Source organism: Parambassis ranga, chromosome 24 (assembly GCF_900634625.1).
Source record: "Parambassis ranga chromosome 24, fParRan2.1, whole genome shotgun sequence".
Classification (NCBI taxonomy): Eukaryota; Metazoa; Chordata; class Actinopteri; family Ambassidae; genus Parambassis; species Parambassis ranga.
The window spans coordinates 7,571,134-7,594,056 of record NC_041043.1 but is presented as its reverse complement, the minus strand read 5'-3'; the positions used below and the strand labels follow the sequence as shown (position 1 = coordinate 7,594,056).

Below are 22,923 nucleotides of genomic sequence, written 5' to 3'. Positions count from 1 at the left end.
TACAGGTTAATAGATAAAGCTGTGAACTCTTTAGTTCTACTCATATATTTACATGTTCTCTTCCACTATTAGGTTCAACACATTAGACCCGTAGTTTGTGTTTTTGCATAAATCTGACGGATCAGCAACTTAAAAACAAAACATAATTTCAATAAATTTCATCCAATTTATGAAGAAATCAGAATGTAAGTGATGTCGTTTTTTTTTTTAGAAAACATCAATATCAAAAACTAAGACGTTCTTACATTCAGCAGGTCACTTAATGCTATTTTAAATTCTGTACTCCCACAGAACAGCCTCTGTAATATAAAAAAGTCCACTGAGTTTTCTGCTCATAGAAAAAAAGCAGCTCTAAGTACTGAACCTGCTCATTTGGCTTTTCAGACAGGCACATTTGGTGAAGTGCTCAAAGACTTACATGACCTTGAGTTACCATGTAAGGCTTTTGAGGGTAACGCTGCTGCATCAGAGAGGTGTGAGATTTCAGTGTTGGACTAACTGAGGTCAAATGGTCAATCTTGAAGCAACAGGATCAGAACAGATCAATGACGACTAATCAGATTCCACGTCAGGTTCCAGTTCCTTCTCTACGTCGATCCAGGACCGTTTCTTTGCACTGGGAAAGTCCTTTCCTAATGATGCACGAGTCAAAGGCCTTGATGATCCAGCGTCTCCCACATGACTCGCAGCAGGACTTCTCACACTGCAAGCAAATCTAGCAGGGCTGTCATCGTCAGATATGGACGAACTTCGAGCTTTTCTCTTCGTAGGGCTCTTGGGTTGTGCCGACTTGTTTTTCGGAGGTCTTCCTCTGCCTCGTTTGACAGGCACAGGGTTATCACCTTCTCTAGAGACCCTCCTCAGAGGGGCTTCTGCTTTTGTTTGGGTCTGTTCCACAGTGTTTCTCTCACCTTGTCTCTCTTCACCCACCATAGATTTGCTGGTTTCACTGCCTTGCTTTTCCACAGTTTGGGGAATGGGGTGTTTACGAGGCCGGCCCCTGCGGCGAATAACTACATCAGGGCTGGGATGAGACCCTGACTCAACACTAAGAGAGGTAACTGGCACCGCTGGGGTCAAACCGGGCTCTTTGTTGCTCTCTGGTTCCTCTCTAGTTTTTGCCTCTGATGAACGCAAAGAAATTGATCTGTTAAGGACGGCGATCTCAGCCAGGGGGCTCATTGCCTTTGAACGCTTCAGATCTGAATCTGAGGGGTTAGTTTTGTCATCTGAAATGCATCTGGTCTCTGAATGTGAGGGTTGCTCAGATGCAGAAGGAGCTGTTTCTTTATTCTTGGAGTCCACATCAGAAGGCTGCACAGTAGCTGAAGAGCTAACCTCACCCTCCTCTCCCTTTTGCTTGGATTGCATGACCATGAGTGTGTAGAATCCTGGAACAGCTATGAGAAGAAATTATATAATTAATAATACTAAAATAACACATCCAGATAAAAGAGAATTCAAATATATCAATTTACCTGGTTTCAATGACGAGGGGAGTATAAGTCTACCATTCTTGGTGCGAATTAGAGGAAGAGATAGGGTCTGTGGAGACTGGGCAGCAGTGGGCTGAAGTGTTGCTGTGTCTGTTGGGGCTTGAGGCTGGATGTGTTTTTGGGAAGTTGATATGGTGGCCTGGTCTGGAGCTCCAGAAGCTTTTGGTGTGTTGTCTGACTTTAACGCTTTTTCTAGGAGAGGCTTAAGCTGGGACAGGATGTGGTGAATATTCCTCTGGGCTGGAATCATGGGTATGTCAGTCTGAGATGGAGCTTTATATTCAGGCAAGATCAAGGATGAAAGCAGGGGAGGAGCAGGAGGAGGCTCAGGAGGTGCAGAGGCTTGCAGAAGTGCAGCTCTGGATTGGAGCAGTTGGGAAAAAAATGGCGTCCATTTCATCGTCTTCTCTCTGCTTTTCTGTTTCTCATAGATCTCCTTCAGCTTGTTTCTGATTTGCTTCTCAGACTTACCTGAAAAGGTAACATTTCACAGAACAGAAGTTTCAGTAAAGGACTCTCAACAGGCTACAACAATTTAATGTTTTCTTAGCAACGGAGCTCAAGACTTCACCAGCTCAAATGTAAACATAAAGAGCAGTCATGGTGGCACATCTATAATAAACACATTTATCCATACCAGACAAAAGGCAAAGCCTCTCCACGTAGACAGACTGCATCCGAGTCAGGATCTGCTTCTTCTCCTCCAGACATTTGGAGGTCTTGGCCAGATTTTGGATTTCTCGTCGGGCCTAAAAACAACACAACAGTAACTTAGAGCACTGATTTAATCAGCATTATGTATACTGAATAAGTACATGTTTACTTCTCAATAATATTTTTCATCTTAGAATATAATAAAGCAAGAGTCGCGTATGTGTACAGCATAACTATTAGCACATCTGCATTTTTCCTGAGGAGTTAGTGAAGCGAAATCCACAAGAGGTAAAGAAAAATAACAAAATCTGAGATGTGCTGCAGAATTATTCTGCTAATGTTTGCATGTAAAAGCTAAACTAATGAGCTTGCAGCATCACAGATTAATTTCTCTGGCAAGGTTCACTGCAGTCATAATTAATTTAATGGCAGTATAAAGCCTGTTTTCTCTTCCAGATTCTTTTTAATGAGCAGCGGGACGCCCCGTGAAGACAAAATTTATTACACAGATTTGAAGTGTGTGGGATTTATCAGGAAGAGGTGATGTCATGTTCTGTGAACCAATCAGGATTACGTGGATAAGCATGACCAGGAGATAAAACATCAGATTTGCAGTAATTTGATTCTCAGTTTTTTGCATGAAATTATTGTTTGAATGAACAAAATGTGAGAGATGCTACAAAGTGGAATTTGCAGTTGAGACGGTGAGTAGTTGCTTAATTCCAAAAACAGCACAGCCAAACAGTGCTGGTGAGAATACAGCTTCAGCACATGTCCACAGACAGTAGAAATCAGTCCTCGGACTACCCAGTTTAAATGGACACCACAAGCAGCTTCAGCAGGATGGGGAACTCACCACTGAAAGGACACGGAGCCGGGGGGTTCTTATGTCACACTGAAGGAGTTTCTGGAGCTTGTCAAAGCGGACTTTTTGTTCAGTGCGTCTGAGCCTTTCAAGCTCTGTGTGGTTCTTCCGTCTTACATTGTCCTTTGAGTCATTGTCTTCATCATCCAGTTGCTCCTGCAAGAAAGGAGGAGGAGATAATACTATACTTAAAACACATTGAACATACTGCCCTAAAACCAATGAGATGTTAGAAGTGAGGGTAATTAATAAATCTAAACTCTAATGAACAAAGACCTGTACCTGGACACTGAGGTCTCTTGGTGATCCAGAGTCATCGCTGAAATGTAGACAACAAAAAAACTGAGTCAAAAAAAGCCACAAGTATGCTTAAATATACAACAACAGACATTCACATATTTTACCGCAAAACTGATGCCCTCATTTTTGCAATGGCCATTGCTTGTCTTTCCTCCACAGTCTCAATGTCCAGTAGCTCGTCCTGAAGAAAGCAACATTCAGGACTTTTTAACAGCACTGTCAGGATTAGACATGATCTCATTCATGTAAAATCATATAACAAATGATCAACTTACATCATCTAACTCCTCTCCGCTGTAATCTGAGGACATAGAGCTCAAGTCCTCAGAAGCAATATCCAAGTTTGAGTCTACCTGCTGCCTGCTGCTGGTCTCGTCACTCTCATCTGATGGGATCTTCATGTGACAGGACAGCTCGGGGGCAGTCCCAGGCTCTGCTGGTTTGTTTCTCTTTAAGCTCCGTGCGTCTTTAAGGGAGTCCACACCGAGCCATTCAGCTGCTAAGCGGCTAAAAGTTAACATGCCATCTTTCCGTATGGTGGCGTCAGCTCTGCTGGCCTCGCTTGTCATATTTAGAGGTGCTGACTGCTGTGCAGCTCCACCCTCCCCAGGTTTTGGGAGGTGAATGAGCATGAAGCCCCCTGGCAGAGAAACACCGGGCAGCTTCTGGTCTTTGGTACCCTGGTTGGATGGTGGACAGATCCTAAATGAATAAGTTCCACTCTGCCCCAAGAAGCTGGGACTTTTCAGTGACGGGGATACAGTGAGAACAACTGGAGAGGACGTGGAGCTGTTCAGGACGGAGCTGGCTGAGCTGGACTGGCGTGAGAAAAATGATTGGTTGTCGACAGTGGAGTTTTGTGAAAGCTGTGGCGAGGTAATGGTCCGACTTCTCCAAGAAAATGGCTGGAAAAACTGAACTGAAGAAATCAAAAATGGAGGAAAGCGTGGTGAGACAAACACATAATGACCTTCAATGTGTTGGGTTTTTATATGATCACATGACATAACCAAGAACTAATCAGTAAAGAGCTGAGCAGCTTGTTTTTGCTGTCCAGACTTGCTAAAATCAATCTGGATACAATCTGAATAGAACAACAGATTTGGACTGAAGAAACATTAATATTTCTGTTTTGGTTCAGGAATAGAGAGACAATCCTACCTGTTGGTTGTGCAGGTGTATTCACATCATCTGTTTTCTTTGTAGTAGGGTCTCCTCCACCTGCAGCTTTAAAGTGAAGACTTCCAATAATGTTGGGTTTGACTGCAGCTTCAGAGGCTTTCTGCAAGTTTTTATCGGAACTTTCACCTGGCACATTTAGCCGGCCTGTGACATGGGCTGCAAGGCGGTTGGCTGGATGCAGAGATCCCATGTTTCCAAGCAACAGCCTGGCCTGATTGTAGCATTTGCCATTAACCTGTGAGGACAGAAATACATCAATACACTTCACAAACCAGTTTAGAGTTTAATTTTTTGTATGAATTAAGCAACATCACTTTACCTGTATCAGTCCAGATGCTTGGCAGCCAGCAGGTTTCCTCCTGGCTCTCAGTCTGCCAGCAGGTAACACTCCGCTCAGGAAAGGTGTGATTCCAAACTGCATCCTAGGCAGTTCTGTTTGGTCCTCTTCCTCCCCTTCATCAGCATTCCTGTCACAGCTTTTAGTGGCATCCTTTTCCTCATCACTGTCATCACATTCATCCTCATCATTATCACTACATTTTAATGGCTTATTGATGAGTACCTAAAGGACAAACAGATATAACAGAAAACAAACACACAAAATGAATAAGAATAGAACATTCTTGTATATTTTAAAGAATAACTGCTTTTTATTATTAAACTCAACGCAACGTGGGTGCACCACTCTGAGACATACCCTGTAGGTGATGGTGGAGCCGCTGGACTTCCGCATAAAGATCCTGGCAACTGGGCTGACGCAGTAAGGCCCTACATAGAAGCGCCGAGTAAGCCTGTTCTCTTTTAGGCGCTGACACAAAGCTTCAAGGACCATTTTGTGATCCTTCTTCCACTGGCAGCCTGACTGGATCTCTATTTTTGTCTTGGCTTGTGGATCACTGGATGTGGTTTTTGTCTTGTCTTGTGGATCACTGGATGTGGTTTCCTGTGGTGTTTTTTCTAATGTGGGACGTGATAAAAAAATATGGTTATAGTCATACATCTTACAATAACTTACAAAGGCTGTTTATAGAAAGGACGTCTGCTTCTTTACCTGCTTTGTTAGCAGTAGTTGTCGGGTTGTGGACTTTTATTGGAAGCTTTTGAGTGGTTTTCTGCAGGTTTGTTGTAGTGTTTATTGTTGACGGAGTAGGAAGGATTTTAGGTTCTATGGTGACTTCAGGAGGAGGTTTGCTGTTGAACTCCCTTACACGTGCACATGTCATCATGCTCTCCAAATATTTATATACTGGATCTTTATCCTCTTCACGTATCTGCAATAATTTAAAAAAATGTTCACACAACTTCAAGATATTAAAAACTGTACATCTTGGCACATAAAAGCAACATATTTGAAGTATAACCAAATTTTTCTACACTGATTGATGATAATAGATGTAAACCTAAATAAATCAAACACCTTGACTGCAAAGATCCAGAAAAAACACAATTATACTTAATTGGAGAAAATGTTTTTTCACCTGGTATGTTGGATGAGGTGCACTGCTGCGTTTTGGGACTTTTGGTGGGGCAACATGCAGAGGAGCACATATGGGAGCCAAAAGTGGCTCTGAATCCAAATCATGAATGTTGCGGATCCACAGTTTATTAGCATGGTAGCCTACACGAGCATGGACTGCAGGTCCCTCATTAGTCACGTCTGGTGAGAAAAAAAAGGAATTTTATTAACTTTTCTAATTTGAAGATAGTTATGATCAAACTGAAAAGAGAGAGATCAGTATTCAAAATTTAAAACATTGAATGAAAAAGTGTTTCAGAATCGCTGCAAAAGAACACGGTCATTTCAATGCCATTCCTGAAGATCTAAAGCACACATAATGACAAAAACGAACACAAATAATAATAAATAACTGCTCACTGTTCTCTTTGGTCATCTCTTGGCTGTGACAGCAGTCACAGCCAAACATGCATTCAGGCCGTCTGCAGTGAAGAGGCTGTCTGCTTAACTGCTGCAGACTAGAACACACACATCCCAGTCTGCAAAACTCTTGACCACATTCAGGTCCTGCAGCTTTATTGTTTGGAACTGCAGGGACTCTCATGATCTGACTGTGCAGCATCTGATTAATGGAGAAAAGAGAATGATCAGAGCTGTTTGGAACTAAAAATGTGTTTTTATGTGACTCAAGGCCACAGTCATTTAAGTTATAAATACAAATTACAGATGCTTAAAGTAAAGGAGCAAAAATAACAAGTGCTCCAAAACCTTGACACACACTGTGCTGCATACCTTCTTGGTCAGTATTACAGACAATGCCACAGACAGCCTGTCTAGAGTCAGCTGTGTTCTGTCCAGGCCTTGTTCCACAGCTCCAGCCTCCATCTTCATCAGTTTGACCTGGAACTTGGGGAAGTTCGTCGGTTTCATCCCCTGGCTCTGACTGAAGCTCTGCTCTGGTCTCTGACTGACCCCTGGGTGGGACGGAGGTATTCTGAGGAAATGAGCAGATGAGAGTTCATCCATGAAGATTTCTGAGCGCAGTAAAATATACATTCAGGGAAAAGCAGACTGTCTCCAAACATGCCTTGTTTCTCATTAACCTAATTTACATCTGCAGAGCTGCTGCCAATGGCAGGATATTATTTTTCTTTACCATCGTAGCTCACCTTTCTAAAGTTACTATAGAGACTTGAGTTTTGAGTTTGAGTTTTGAGTTTTTTTTTAAACTTAGCAACAGCAAGTGCTTGAGAGAAGCCCTCTGACAAAGAGGCAATGAGTGTTTCCAGCACATAAAAGGATGCCTGTAGATATGGACCTGATAATGCAAAATAATGTCCTGCCAATACAAAATATGTTTCCTTGACTCCTATGACTGGTTATGGATTTCAAGATGAAAAAATAAAGGCTGAATAGTTATTTTACTAGCTCTGTAAACTGAATTGAACCAAAATGTAAATATATCTCTAAAAGCAGGGCGGGTCGATTCAGACCATGATGATAAATATCACAAAATAACCCTTAACCATGAGACTTGTAGTGCTGCTTGTCCACAATACCCAGGCCTAACCAAGATACCTATATAAAGTACACAAATGACACAAATTGACATGCTTATAAAGATGAGAAATTACTCCATTTTACCTCTGTGGAGCATCACTAGATGCAGAAACAGCACTTGAATGTGAGGATGCAGCCGACTGGTGTCTGAACTGAGCGTCTGCTGGAGAGGATGTTGTAGCACTAGCCAGAGGAGGAGCAGGTGATGCCAGAGCAGAGTAGAGAAGAGACTTGTATGAAAGGGGGCAGGGTCTGTTGGCCGGCACCGGGGCTTTAGCAATATTGTTTCGATGCTTGAGTACGCTGTCCAGGGTCTTTACATAGCTGGAGCTTTTAGATGGCAGCTGATAGGCCACTGAGCCCTCTGGGTTTGTGGAGAAGGCTGCAGCCCGCTCTGTGATTTGTTGAGCTTCGCTTTCTAAGTACTCATCCAACATGTTGCTGCAGAAGGCAGACAGGTTCTTTTGTAATCCTTTTAGAGAGAAAGAATAAAGAGACTTTAATTTATCAAGGAGGAATAATGAATCGCAAGTGCATTCAGCTGGTTTCAGTTCAGTTAATCTTTTGGCAATTACAATGACTGAACTAATCCTACTACATGATAAAAAGGGGCACTGCAGCTTCAACGAGACCTTACCTTCACAGTTAGATGGAGACGTTTCTTTGCTTCTTATGAACTTGTTTTTCCATCCCTTTATTTTTGTCATGTCACTTGTCTTTCCTGTTCTGGAGATGAAGGGTAATCCCTCATCTGTGAAAGGAGCATACCGTTAGCCTCCAGTTAAAGGCACAGCACCTCTACAGAACTGTGATCACTATTTCCAGGAACAAACATGCTCCGGGAGGTGCACAGAGCACGACACCCTGGCCTGTTTAATCTTCACATGTGGCCCATAAATTTAAACCTCACTTCAAAACTATTTTCAGCCCAGATTCTGATACCGAGTTTAATTTCCAGCCTCACGTTGTTTCTTTTGTTCTTGACATCAAACAAGGCTTTAATGTGACATGAGTGACAAACTACATGATGCCTGCAGGAAGTAGGTGGTTATTACTGTAATTTATCCAGCTGAATATAGCAGACTACCTTGGAAATGTGCCCTCTAAATATAGAGAGATGGGACCATTCCATCAAGGAAAAAAAAACTCAAGCATTACAAACATATTACTATGTTCAACCGCATCCGGTGTTCATTACAATTACACTAAACCCTGATCAGTTTGCCATTATCTATCTATAGATATGCAGAAAGCGGCACTGTCCATTTTACAGATTTTATGTTGCCGCTGTTAGTGGAGGGCCAGAAAAAGGAAACAAGGGAGCAAGCAGGAAATAACACACACCAAATCGTCCCTGGTCAGGGACACAGGCCCATGTGGTAAACACATGCATAAAGTCACTGCAATTAGCTCAGTTTTTTAGTACAATCCTACATCAGGAGCTGCACATTTCAGGCCATGAACACCCTAGCAGTGCTGCACATCAAACCAGACACACCATAAAGGACAGTTTCTAAACCAGGACCCTCCTTGTTATCAAAGCCTGACATCACTTGGTTGAAGGGAGAACTCATGTCATTGTACCTCCTTAACACAATGAGGCCAAATCACACATCTACATTCGTCAAGAAGCACCGACAAATGGTTTACCACCATCCTCCTCATTTGACTTATTGTTTAACAACATTCCTCTGACTAATTATGTAAAACACACAAATATTAGTGGTGTCATGGTGCACAAAACACTGATTTTTGTCAATTTAGATAAGACTTCTGACAGAAATTGTTTGTTGTTGTTTGTGCACGTTTTTGTGTAAAACACAAAACAATCTGTGAACTTACCACCAGGAGACAGGACAGTGGTGTTGCTTTGGTCTGGTAGGTTTGGAGGAGGTAGCGGAAGATGGACTCCTAGATACTGCAGGTCAATAGCCATTGTGTGGTCTAGGGTGCTCAACTTCAGGCCCACTAGAAACAAGGAAAAAATGAGTCAAACACACACAATGTGTAGGCATTTTTACTTTGTGTGACTGGCTCAGTGTGAATTTGGTGTGAACTCACCCTCTTTTAGCACAGGATGGATGACCTGTCTATATTTGAGTAATTTGAGGTCATTCAGTATGATAGCCTCAAAGCGGACTATCTTCTCCTCATCTGTCTCTGGAGTCATCTCCACTGAAACTGAAACAACACACAGATTATTGGATTCAACTAAACAAGAGACAACAGCTAACAGAAAACTAAAGCTGCTGATTACAGCTTACATTCATTGATAAAATGAGAAATGTTTGCATTCTTACGCGTTTGTTTGGACTGCGTTGGTGTTGCTGGGGAAACTGGAGATGCTAATGCTAAGTCACTGGCTAGCTTGTCCCTGAGATGAACCTCAAGAGCTTCCTGTCACACAAAAGAACACTGAAGACTCAATTAAGAAATTACACCTTTACTTAATATTAGATGAAATACTTAGGCTGGATTAAATGAGGAATGCTGAGCATTCTTAGTAGTATTTTACCTTTGAGGTGAATGACATAAACAGCAAGCCTTCAACATCATCCAACTCTGGTTGCATAGCAACAGTCAGTGAAGGGCTCTGGACCACCTGGGGGGAGGCATTTGCAGCTTTCCACTCTTTACCCCGAGAATTTGCCCAGTGTCTGTTGATCCTCCTCCTCTTTTTGCAATATCTGGGTGATGATCTGGGTGTTGACGTCGAGGAAGTAGGAGTCACAGATCTGGCTTTAGGCAACATCCATACTTTTGAGCCTTGTTGTGCCTCTGGGGTTACACTCATGGTGCTTGTTTGATCTTCCATGGGCTCAACAAGTGGGCGTTCTTGAACTAGCACAAGCTTACAAAGGGCATGTTTGCCTCTCATACAAGGGACATCTTTAGCAGCTGGGTTAGACATTATGGGCTTCAGCACTAGTTTGTTCTCTGGCACCTTTGAGGTGGAGACAGAAGCACTAGGACTCCGTGCACTGAAAGATGGATAAAAAATAAATTGTTTACTGACACTAAACATATAAAGAGTGAGTAAAATCACTAAAACACACACAATTTGGTGCAAGTAAAGAAATGCTATTTAAGTTCTGTTCAGTCTCATTAATAAGAGTTTCCATGGCATTCCTCTGCATTGACACAAGGCTAGGAATGTTTTTCTTAAACACATAAACAAAAGCTTGATTAATTATATCACAAAATAGATATTTGATGCTTCGCTACTCTCACTTAATGCCAAGACACTCGAGCTTTGCCAACACAGTCACTAAAGACTATAAAAATACCACTAAAAAAGCACACCTAGGTGGAAAGGATTCAGCTTTGCAAAAGTCCAACGTGTAAAAAAGCAGTTCTAAAATTAACAGCAGTACAACAAACAAAGGGTGTTTTAAAAGGACTGTCATAATATGTAATACTAATAATAACACATTATTAGTTTGATTGCCATTGCTAGGCAATCAAACTATTGTTCTTCACCCTCCTTCATCTTCTTTTTTATTCTTCCGTACGTTTTTTGGCGGAGCGTATCTTCAGCATACATTGACCAATTTCAGCCATTAAACTATCAAAATGTTCACCTCACAGAGGACATTCTGGGTCAACTTCAACTTTTTTTTCAAAAAATTATAATTTTTCAAATATTAAGCAATTTCTGTGTCATTTTTAACATGGGAGTCTGAGAGAGCCGAGGGTCATCTGCCAAATGTATCTCCTCCTACAAATTTCAAGCGACAGACTCCATTTTAGTCTTAAAACACTCATTAGATGCTGCTCTATCAAAGTTGTATTCAGAATTTTCTGATTCTGAATCGTTTCCGGACGCCAGGCTCTCAAAGTTGGAGTGGTTTTTGAGGTCTCCTCTGCTGTTACCATGGTGACAGGCTGACACACAGAGGCATACAAAGTTCTGAATGGCTCTGGTTCTCCAGCAATTCAGAGCAATCCTTCACATCAGCATTCAAAGCAATCAAACTTGCATTTTCTTCAGGAAATGCCCTTTTCTAGTTATTATTTTATTTTCTGTTGTGTATATGGTTGCTTTTAAAAGTGTATTTAAATGATTAATTCAGTTAAATTAGGTTTTCTGTTGAATGTTTTCTGTTTAATTACTTACATTCTAATTATCAAGGAGTACAAACACTACCCTAATAATTATGACATATTTCACATCATTCACGACCCTTATGTAGAAATTTATGATCAATTTTAGTGTGATGTTGATAATGTCAAGCTCTTCAAAACTTACCTCGGCTCCTCTGCCACCTCCTTTTTTTCAGTGGGTCCAGCAGAGGGCTGTGTGTCGATCTTTCCCCCGGGTCTAGCTTCTGTATAGATTCTGTTCAGACGGGGGTTGTTCCCATCATCCCTGAAGCCCTTTGCAAAGGGATTATGATTAATCTTTAGCTGAGTGATCCGAAAGTTCTGATAAGTCGTCACAGCCATAAATTCAGTTTGTGGAAATGTAAAGGTTATGCTTTCTGGTCCCATAACCACAGGCTGGTCAGCAGTGGGCACGGCCCCATCCGGCACAGGTATCACATGTAGCCTGGGAATGTAGCGATGCATTGAGTGCAAGATTATATGACCATCCTCGTCTTGGGGGTTATTGGTCAGTTTCAGTTTGTAGAAAGACAACAAGGAATTCATCCACTCCGAGCCTTTGCAGGGTGAAATGTGATGGGGAAAGGCTCTGATCAGACCCTGGGCCTGGTGTTCTGCAGGCCCACTGGGATCCCATTTGGACGTGCTCCAGCGATACTTGTTCTGACCCAAAGGAACTATAGACAGGACCAGACTGTACTGCCGCTCAGGATCTAAGCCAGATAGGCGGTACCTGCAGTATGGGAACATGCGGCGCCCCTGTTTAGTGAGAATCATTTCAGTTCCACAACTGTAGAACTGCTTCCACACACTGTTATTCTCCAGTGTGACACTGATACCTTTGAAGGTCAGCACAGCAGGAAAGTCATTTTCCAGGCCTGGATTGCCAAATGTGGCTGATGGAAATGCAGACATGGAAGAAGGCAAATCAAAAGGGGCGTTGAGGCTAGTTCCGGTGCTGGTTAGGGAGTCTGATGCAGATGCTATAAGTGAGGTAGCTTGGCTTGTTTCAAAGGCCCCTTCTAAGGTAGAAGTTGATGATGCAGCAGGCTTGGCTGGGCTGGCTTCAGCAGGTGAAGAAAGAGCAGAGCTGCAATCATTACTTGCCACAGAGACAGCTTTACTCTCAATCTTTGCCTCACTAGTGGAATTAGGTCCTGTAGTGGTTGGAAAGGGTGGAGCTGAAGAAGGAATGGAGGCGGGAGGAGGCGTGGAGGGGGCATCAAGCAAGCCTCCCCTCTCATCCTCCACTGCATGGCTGTCATCCATGGATGTGAGTTCAGAGTCTGAAGCCGACATCACCGATGATCATTACACTGCATTCAACACCTAACAAAACCAAAAAGACATTAATTGTTACCCAAACAACATAACACAGTGCAGAGCTAATACATGCATTACACAGATATGACACAAACAGAAGAATTAAATCAGACAAAGAAACCAAGGACCAAAATAATACAGATAATTCTAACAAAGGATAGCAATTAGTGTTCATCCGAGCAGAACAAACACAGGAAGACGTAAGAGCCAAAAAAAAAGGTGCACAGAGAAATGTTCACATGCCACATTCGCAGTCAACACAGACAGAAATGTGCAGCACCACTCCAGTATAGCTCATCACTTTCAGACAGATCACTGTTTAAATAAACCTTTGTATAAAGCCACTTTTTGGAGTAGCCTTCTGTGACTCAGCTAGGGCTGGGCGATATTGGCAAAAAAATGAGTCACGATATAATTGTGGCATTTAGCCAATAACGATTAATTTGACGATTAATTGATGACAGTTTCACTTACATGTTTTTGACTCTAAATCACCAACTACTTCATTCTAACAGGTTAAGCTGGTAAGTAGTGATTAGTCACCAACCAGCCATGTTTGAAATATGTATTGATAACAGATGCACAAACTGCTTCAAAATAATAATGAAGCAAACATTTAAAGTAACTTTGTCCTTCAAAAGTTCTTATCTTAAGGTCACAGAGCAGTGCATATCAACATTAAAATTAAACAGGACAAATAAGTTCAGAAAAGTCACATCAGTGATTATTAAAGTTAAAAAATGTGTCTGTGACTGGAATATGTCCCACACTAGTGCATGTTTTCACTCATACCGTAGAACAGCAGCAGAAAAAACAAACAACTGGACAATTCCACATTTAAATGTATGTCTGTGCAAATCAACCTGCGTTACATTCTTCCAGTGCTTTGGTCGTAAGTAGCACAATGACTAAACGTACCATGGATTCTTTCCAACATTTGCTGGAAGAGGCTTCTCTGTTGTAATGTTTTCCTATCTTAGAGAGATCGTGAGGCAGCTTCTCCAGTCAGAGTTCATTCTTTTGATACAAGCGAACATTGGGTTACTATGGCAACAACCAACGCTCCACGCTTCACACCTAATTGATGTCGTGTGCACATGCGTGTCACTATATACTACAGCTGTAGCCGGCGTTGTCGCCTCGTCGTGCTTTCTTCGTACTCCGGCTTATGGTGACAGACGTTGAACCTCTGTTAAGAACGTGCTGCTCCGCATCATGTAACTGAACACCACTGCCTTCCGCCATTATTGTTATTGTGGGCTTACATGTGCACGCTTGCGGGTGATGGTGAGAGGACGTCGCACACAAAAATGCATCATCATGATTCGATAAGTGGCAAATATTAATCGGCGACAATTTTTCTGACGATTAATTGCACACGATACAATTTTGCACAAGTCTAGACTCATTTCCATTAATGTGGTTTCACTCAGACATCACAATGACAGTGACAGAGCCACAAAGCCGGCGTGACATGGAAGCACTAAAACAATCCACACAGTGCAGACTACAGCTATATGTTGCTGTTGCAACATGAATGGCTGCTTATACTAAGTCAAACATCATTTCTTTGATATCAGAAGATATAAAATGACTGTAGTAACTACACATCATGTGAAACTGTTGGTTTATCAAGTTGCTAAATGTGTGAATGTTTTGTAAGAGGAGATTTATTTTAGAGGAACTGATCTGCAGGCTTCCTTCAACATCTCTTTGTGTGAATAGGAATAACCATTGCAGAGCAGTTTTAGGATTGGCCATAACCTGCTGAAAAATACATTAGCTTCTAATGGAGAAATTATAATTTATTTACAGACTGTGTGGTCCTTCAACTGAGCTAATGGTGACTGCTTATAATCAGGTGAGGGAATGTAAAACATAAAATTATATATGACATGACAGCTGAGAAGACCTGCTCCTGCTTTGTGTTTATCCAAAGAAATTAATAAGTGTGAACATTTTTCAAACTAAATAATGAGCAACATTCAGACTACCAGGCTGATGTGACTCAAGTCTGACCAAGTCACTTCAGGATCTGGTCCTAAATTGGATAAATATCTGATTTGAGCCATTGTGAACTGTGAAATCAGCATGAAAAATCAGAATTAAACATGATTTTGTGTCCTAATATTTCAAATAAAACACATGAAAAAAAATAGCCCCATTGTGTCACACCTCTGAAAATAAACAATATGAGAGTAATAAAGAGATGCAACAACATGTATTATATTATAGTAATATGTTATTTGAACATTTATAAGTTTAGCTTAATATTTTCTGTTGACAGTGTGACAAGTGGACTTCATGAAGTACGCTGAGAGACCACTTTGTTCACTAACCAATAGGCTGCGAGCTGAAGACACGACAGCAAGACATGGATCAAACCTGGGATAAAAACACACTAAAGAGGGTTCCTCCTCTGCTTCCTACATAAACTCATTTTAGGAGCTAGAAAGATAAGAGCCGCTGTCCGTCCCCCTGCTCCGGTCAGTTTACAGACCACAGCAGCAGGACACAGATGCTGCAGTGTAAAGGTGTTAAACAGCCGAACGAGAGCATCTAAGGGCTCCAACCCGGCATGTTTACATCCGACACCACAAACACTTTTCCGCGTTACTTAAATAAGAAGCCACGCTAAGATTTAACGTTGTGTGGCGACAGCTCTTTCTTCCTCACACCGCAGGGAGGAAGGCCGCCCGCTCGCTCCACCAAGTTGGAAAAGTTGCAGGTTTCACCAAAGCCTCACCTTTCGACGTCGGCTGAACACCTCGTGTCCAGCGGCAGCGACGTAACGATAAATATCGTTGACGGTAAAACTCCCAACTGTTGCACGTCGTCTCCGCGGAAACGTCCTCGCTGAATCCCTCGAACATAAACACAAACTGGCAAATGGAGGCCGAGAGCCACGCCACTGTGCTCTCATCGACCGACCCGAGAGTGCACGCAGCGGAGCCAAAGCGCATGCACAGATATCACCCCCCCCCCCCCCCCCCTTCAATGGCGCGTGATTCCCGGGCCGCCAGCGCGAGGGAAACGAGAGTCCACCATGCCGACTTTTTTTTTTCCCGCTCGTTCCCACCTCGAGCTCGGTCCACGCGCGCCTGTAAACAAAAACTCTGCAAGTTTTTTTTTTTTTTGCGTGAAAATGTTCCGGAGCAGAGGCGCGAGACTTTCTCCGTCTGCCCCTCGCGTGTGCTTCCTGTAGGCTACTACTACTTCTACCTCTTCGATCACACTTCCATTCTCACCCTCTGTGAACCACTATCACACACTCTGCCCCCCCCCTCTCTCTCTCTCTCTCTCTTCCTCACACACACACACACACACACACATACCCACCCGTGTGCTCTCTGGCTGTGACGTAACACATTCTCCATGGCGGTATAGAGGGCTCCAGTAGCCAATGCGCACGCTCCCTCTGGACCACTTTACTTGAGTCTCATCATAGTGTCAGTGACCTGAAGAAATAAAAATAAAAACATCCAACATGCCGCGAACTCGAAGCTTAGTTGTTACAACACCGCGCAAAATTATCAATTATCAAAATCTGCGCCTGTGCGGTTCGGTAAACTACGAACATAAACCTAAACTCATCGATCTTTTTTTTTTTTTACCTGGAACAAGATGGCGCCGCAGCGTGGCCTAGTTAAAAAATATACAAATCTAATAACGTGACGATTGTTTGTATTTGGTGGCTATAATTGTGTTAATACAACAACAAAACAAACACTAAAGCTTCTGAGCAACACACAGGGAGTAGGCCTACAATATTTTATGAAAAGCAGGCAGTGTGTCCAGAAGCTATCTTGCGTCTAATGTGGATTAATGCACCCACTTAATAAGCTGAGGTGAGTGGATTCACAGGCAAAAATAAACAATAAAAATCATTAGAGATGAAAAACAGCCTAAATCTGGTGTCTCACACACACACTGCTGTGGACAGCCATTATTTTCACATCAAATGTAAATATTCTGTATTTTTTCCACGTGAGGTTATAACAAAACAAATCACACTTTTCTGTAAGTGTACCGCTGCAGTGTATTGTATAGTTGTTCGTGCAGATAAAAATGATGTTATATGGAGTAACGTGGTATTGACCCAGCAGGGCGGGGTCTATTCAGACACTAGGAAGTGGGAAAACAGCTCTGTGCACGCTCGTCTTTGTGCTCCACGTGGAAGTGTCGCGCTGATGCGCCGCAGCCTGATCCTGCTGAACACGTTCAGTTAATCCTGGAACTTGTGCGGTTCTTCGGCTTCGACAGCAGAGCTGTGTTTGCCTTCTACTGACTGATGCACATGAAGGCAACAGTCTGCACTAAATGACACCTGAGTGCAGAACCTGGCGTGAAATCACATTAGACGTATGGCACCTTATTTTATTACATTCACTAATTACCACTAATGCCTTCAGAACAGACTATTTATTTTAAAAATATATACTTATTTTACTTTTTTTAAGAATAATCAGATAGGAAACAATCCAAATTGTTCCAAATTTTTTACAATATAAATATTATTTAATATTGGTTTATTTTTAAAGGATGTTTTTAACCTAATTGCTATTGTATAGGCTATTGCATTATATTTCACAGTAAATAAAATTAAATCTATTTTTCCTTTTCCCCCTCTTCAGTGTATGATCCATCATATACACTGTCTACTTTAATCCAGTGTCTACAGGCAGCTTCTAAATTGTGGCGTCACTGATGTAAAAAATCAGCAGTGACAGCACAGACAATGAGCAGTGCGCAGTCTTTGTGCAGGATTTGTGAGCTCTGTCACAACTGTCAGAGCATGTTTTAATTAACTGCTAACAGGCACAATATTTAATCTATCATCACCCGATTTAGCTTCTCTGCGTAGACCGTGGGCACGATATATACTTTAACACTAATCGATATTTTGTCAGGATTGCTTTAAAGGTCCAAATTTAGATGTCAGGACAAAGAAGCGTAATAAGCGTTTTCACCAAATCTTCATGACTTTTGGTGGTGAAAGTTTGCCTTAACTTATCTGCAGCTGGTATTTACAGTATAATTACTATATTTTATATCTATCTGTATTTTGTAGCTCAAAATCAGCCTTAAACAGCACATATAAAGTAGACTGAGATATTTTACCACATCTGTAGCATAGTGTATTTGTTTCTGTGTGTGTGCATCACACCAGTGAACAATTTTACTTAAAGATTATCTAAATAAATACACATGGCCTGCCAACTATTACTGATAATAATTTCCTTTTTCATCAGGAGCCAGGGAGCGTTTTTTTTTACTGATGTCACATACTTTACTCAGGTCAAAATATGATCAATATATTTAATTTAGTTTGGGCTGCTGCTTATTTATTTGAGATAGTAACACACTGCATGCTGTTTTATCCACAAAACTGTAACGGCTGTGTAAATACAACTGTGGTACAAAGCACTGTGTTGAAACAATCAGGCGTTTTGTGTTATTTTGTTTTTGTTTGTATTTTAGTTTGCACTTGAACATTTTGTTTTCCAAAGAATGATCGTCCCTCTGTGCTTCTGGCATAAATTAAATATTCAAAACATCGTGAATTAGAAAATATCTTTTTATTAGAAGCAAACAAGAAGCACTTCATACTAACTGTAAACAGCAAACAGCAACAAAAAGCATATTGATGAAAGAGAATAATTTTTCAAGATGATAACTCTATTAGGCTATATCACCCCTTCTTCCCCTCTCGCTGAGTCTGAGCAACAGACGGTTATTTATTTAATCACTAAAAAGAACTCAGCACAGTTTCAAAAGGTTTTTAAAGTTCCTGAGAGTAAACAGGTTATTTCCTACCCCGTACACATATGGACTGATGGATGTATAAGAAGTTGATACAAAAAACTCAATTTCCGCAGAAATAGGAAAGTCAGTTGCGTTGAAAGTCCACTGAAAGATCAAGTACACAGTCCAGTCGACCTGGAACAAACACATGGCTGCCAGTATAGCGATGGTGCTGCGCTGGAACCTGGGGTCTTTGGTCTTCCTGTGGAGCTGGCTTGACCCGCTCACACTAACCTCTGGTGTCACCGTCTTCCTCTGGCGCAGCAGCACTGTGAGGATGAGGCAGCTGGTGATTGTGACGATGAGCAGGGGCACCATGTGGCACAGCACGATGAAGAGGTATTTGTATGAGCGATTGAGTAGAGGACAGTAATTTTTACTGCAGCGGAAGAAGTCTGGGGGGCAGCCACTGCTGTTCGAGGTGATGTTTACCTTAGACTGCTGTAAATTCATGACAAAAACGGGGAGACTGAGAAAGGTGGAGAGCATCACACACACCCCGCTCATCATCCAGGCTGATCTGATGTTGTCCAGGAAAATTGGGAGGTTGACCCTCCTGCCGGCATCTCTGAGCTTCTGGTAGCGGAAGATGCTGATGAGGACGGTGAAGAGGATGCTGTTGATTTCACCAAACACAGTCATGAACTTCAGTAAGCGGCACGACCAGGTGCCGGTTTCAGCAGCAGACGTCTCGAGGATGAGAACATCGTAGATGTTTATGATGACAATTTCCTCCATGTTGGCTGCAGCCAGTCCCAGGAGAAACAACTCAAAGGATTTAACTCGGGAAAACCGGATCTGAATGATGGAAAGAATGAGAACTACGTTGCCTACGAACCCTATGCAAGACAATAAGACTCTCAAACCCATGAGGTCAGAAAAAAAACCAGCCATTGTAAAAAAAATGTTCACCAGAGAGAACACACAAAACTTGTATCATCTGTGTTCTGCCAAAGTAGAGATTTAACTTTCCAGGATGAGGCTAATGCTGCGTTTTGTCTCTCTCTGCTTTGCTGCATCACTGACCAGACACCCTTGTTATCAAGTCCTCAAAGATGGCAAGAATCTAGATTGGTGGTTGGCTGAGCTCATTATAGAGAAAGGAAAAACAAGACGGTGCTGGAAACACAAGGCTGGGAGTCATTAAAGTTTTACCTCTGAGCTTTTCAAAGCTTCATCTTGAGACCCACACAGTGTCTGACTTACAGTGAGGACGCACTTTTCCACAACAAGAGCTTATTTTCTTTAACGACTTGTTCTCCACCATGTGTTTTGCCTCTTGTGACACAACCAAAAATCAACTTAATGTGAACAGCTCCTTGTAAAGTGTTATTGTAAGATGTAAAAACTCCATATCTGACACATTTTACCTCCATAAGAGGTTAATATAACACAATTACTGACATATCACAACAAAATATCATCTCAGATTAACACCCAGCTGACAATGTGCACCTTTAATTACTTTGCACGTTATTTCCTAACCATTCAGGAAGTTTGTGTCTGAACTTTGTATATACCGTAGTTCATTCTTGTGTGTGTGTGTGTGTGTGTGTGTGTGTGTGTGTGAACATATATAGTACACTTTTGCACACTTCCTGTTTCAGAGTAAAATACTTTACTCTTCAAGCTTACCTCTTTGCACTTAAGTGTTTATGTTGTCAGCAATGATTTGTGTCACCGTGTGTGAGGTGGACAAACAGAGTCGTCCCTGGAACAGGGGCTTCTGGACCCTGCTTCTGTCACAGGACCAGTTCATGTTCCAACTTGTCTCTTTTCATCATCAGAGCTCCTTCTTGTTAGCAGTTTTTCTCTTTAACCAAGACCTGCATCCTCATGACTCAGCTTAATTGTGAATCCCACAGTGAGTGTGTGTGTGTGTGTGTGTGTGTGTGTAATTAAAGAGAAGCTCCACACTGGCAGTAAATGGGTAAACTAAAGGAAGTGCAATAAGCCTAGACACCTTAGGAAGTTAAGGTCTTATATGGCTGTTTTTATTTAAATGATCAGGTTAACTAATTTAAAACAGTCTCTGTGTACATCTACTCATTACCTCATATTTGCATATGTGTGCAGGAGTTATAAATGTTACCTGGTTAGATTTAGAATAACAAACTATCATAGAAAGGTGTGCAGCCTTTAGAATATAAATTGCTACCTAAAAAGAAACAACGGTGTCAGATTGGCTCTGGCTAGATGTGTGATCCTGATACATGTGTGATTCTTTTATATTGATGTGTGATGAGGTCACAGGGTTCATTATTGTCTTGAATATACAATACACACTCACTGGATTGTATATATTGGACGACCACAAGTTCAGTACCCCTTATGAGATTACAACAACACAGGATAATGTATTAGCACATTAACAAGTCTCTATAGTGGCTTTGCTGCCTGTTACTTTGTAGTCTTTGTAGTTAGCCTGCTAACAGCAACATGTTTAAGTTTTCCAACTACAATAAGTAAAAACATCTGCCTGTGTATTTGACTATTGTTATTTATTCAGGACAGGAACTGCACCTGACCTTAAAAACTTTACATCAAATCTAACAAATACAATGAAGAACTCAGCTGGACTTGAGCTTTGGCACAATGCTGCACAAAATGTTATTAAAATGTTAATATGCTGTGGCTGCAGCAATCAAAATACAGCACTGGCCGATGACTGCTGTGAAGGAAATAATTGCTGGTGAGAAAGAATTACAGTACATTTAATTAGGTGTTAATGAAAATAAGAAATGTGTTTGACATTTGTGGTGAACTTTTTGCAATTAAAAAAAAACACTTATCTGTGCAGGAAATTAAATGTGATTTTATTCTTTCAAACACAGAGCATGTAGCTGCCCAGCTTAAATGTCTGTTTAAAGTCATTCACAGGAAGAACAGTGGTAATCTTTCAACTAGACCACCAAGGTTAAAGCTCAGAGCACCGACATTTCTCAGCATTATGCACTATTTAGGAAAAGGAGGAAATGATAATTCTGCCCAGAGCTGGATGACGGCGTTCTATTATTACAGTCCACGGGCAAACAATCCAGAAGAGGCCACAGGACATGGTGTTGTTGGGCCCCTGTAGTCTGCCCCACCCATGTGTTCCAGACTAGTATACTCATGCTGTCTGATCACAGGTTGTCTGTGTGTCACTCAGTTTCAGGTCATCTGACTGAGCACTCTTACACAACAAATACACAATAAATACTAAATTAAAGCCTTAAAGGGGAGTTTGAGGAGGACAATAGACAAAGACATGACATTGTTTTGGGACATTCCTTATCCAAATTATTTTGTGGTGGATATTCGTGAACACAACCAGACTTGAGGCAGAGAACCAGGGAGTACAGGACCATCAGATTTAGGATTTCTGTCCAGTGTGTGTTCATATGCTTCAAGTCAAAATGATGATTATTTTTTTCTTATGGTTACTCAAAGCAGATTATACAACATGAGGATAAATGTTTGTATTATTTGTGTGACAACTACGTATTGTGTTTAAATTTTGTATGACTTTAGGCCCTAATGTAGTCCTATATTTGTCATGAACTGGTAAACAGAGATTAAAACTAACAGGCGGTAAACCTTTTGTATATTTTTGGCTGTGGGTACTCTTAAAACCTTCCTTAAAACATACAAAAATACTCTAAACAGGCTGTTCAGTGTGAGTGTGACTGGTTGTTTGCCTCTGTATGTTACACTGGTGACTGACAGTACTGCTCCTCTCACCTGTTTGTCTACAGGGTCTATGACCCTGTAGTACAGCACAAAGAAGGTTTTTGGGTCTTTGGCACAAGAACTGAGGTCTTGTCTCTTTATGATGACATCACACGTTTTGGGAGTGACCTTTGACATCAAGTTGCATACTTTAACAGTGGATGGACATTCTTTTTCATGGTGCATTGTGGGATACATTAAGGGCCCTCTATAAGGTCTAAAATTTCTCACTACACATTCGGGTAGCACTACAAAATGGCCATATATAGTGTTTAGGGAGTGATATCGGAGACAGCCCATGACTTTCATTGCACAAGTCAAATAATATCAAGACCTTTGATTTCTCCATATGGACCAGTATACATCATTTTTATCCCATATCATCCACTGGGAGAGGATACATATCATCATCACAGCTCACTGAGTCATGTTCACTAACAAAAGTTTGGACTATTCATGGAAATTAT

The 22,923-nt window shown here is 41.5% G+C and overlaps 2 protein-coding genes across 2 annotated transcripts; both read right to left on the bottom strand.

The window, feature by feature from the left end:
- Window positions 1-100: 100 nt before the first annotated feature.
- Window positions 101-16,210, bottom strand: mgab (MAX dimerization protein MGA b). The gene is made up of 22 exons (XM_028397700.1): window positions 15,687-16,210; window positions 11,763-12,946; window positions 10,029-10,494; window positions 9,814-9,910; window positions 9,575-9,694; window positions 9,356-9,481; window positions 8,151-8,264; window positions 7,598-7,985; window positions 6,746-6,947; window positions 6,374-6,575; window positions 5,976-6,154; window positions 5,549-5,768; window positions 5,195-5,454; window positions 4,817-5,059; window positions 4,477-4,732; window positions 3,591-4,234; window positions 3,420-3,496; window positions 3,298-3,334; window positions 3,007-3,171; window positions 2,134-2,245; window positions 1,479-1,967; window positions 101-1,400 (listed from the first exon to the last, which is right to left on the bottom strand). The coding sequence occupies exons 2-22, from the start codon at window positions 12,914-12,916 to the stop codon at window positions 553-555; spliced, it is 6,399 nt and encodes a 2,132-aa protein (XP_028253501.1). The 5' UTR covers window positions 12,917-12,946; window positions 15,687-16,210; the 3' UTR covers window positions 101-552.
- A 2,490-nt stretch (window positions 16,211-18,700) lies between these two features.
- ora6 (olfactory receptor class A related 6) lies at window positions 18,701-19,639 on the bottom strand. The gene has a single exon (XM_028397910.1). It carries the CDS (start codon window positions 19,637-19,639, stop codon window positions 18,701-18,703), a length of 939 nt encoding a protein of 312 aa, XP_028253711.1.
- Window positions 19,640-22,923: the final 3,284 nt, after the last annotated feature.

What these genes read in the sequence shown, in the direction of transcription:
- mgab (XM_028397700.1), bottom strand. Translation starts at nt 12,916, where the DNA reads ATGTCGGCTTCAGACTCTGAACTCACATCCATGGATGACAGCCATGCA. An exon ending in TACACCTGCACAACCAACAG is followed by an intron (nt 4,235 to 4,476) that starts GTAGGATTGTCT and finishes TGATTTCTTCAG; the next exon opens with TTCAGTTTTTCCAGCCATTT. An exon ending in ATGAGGGCATCAGTTTTGCG is followed by an intron (nt 3,335 to 3,419) that starts GTAAAATATGTG and finishes TCTACATTTCAG; the next exon opens with CGATGACTCTGGATCACCAA.
- ora6 (XM_028397910.1), bottom strand. Translation starts at nt 19,639, where the DNA reads ATGGCTGGTTTTTTTTCTGACCTCATGGGTTTGAGAGTCTTATTGTCT.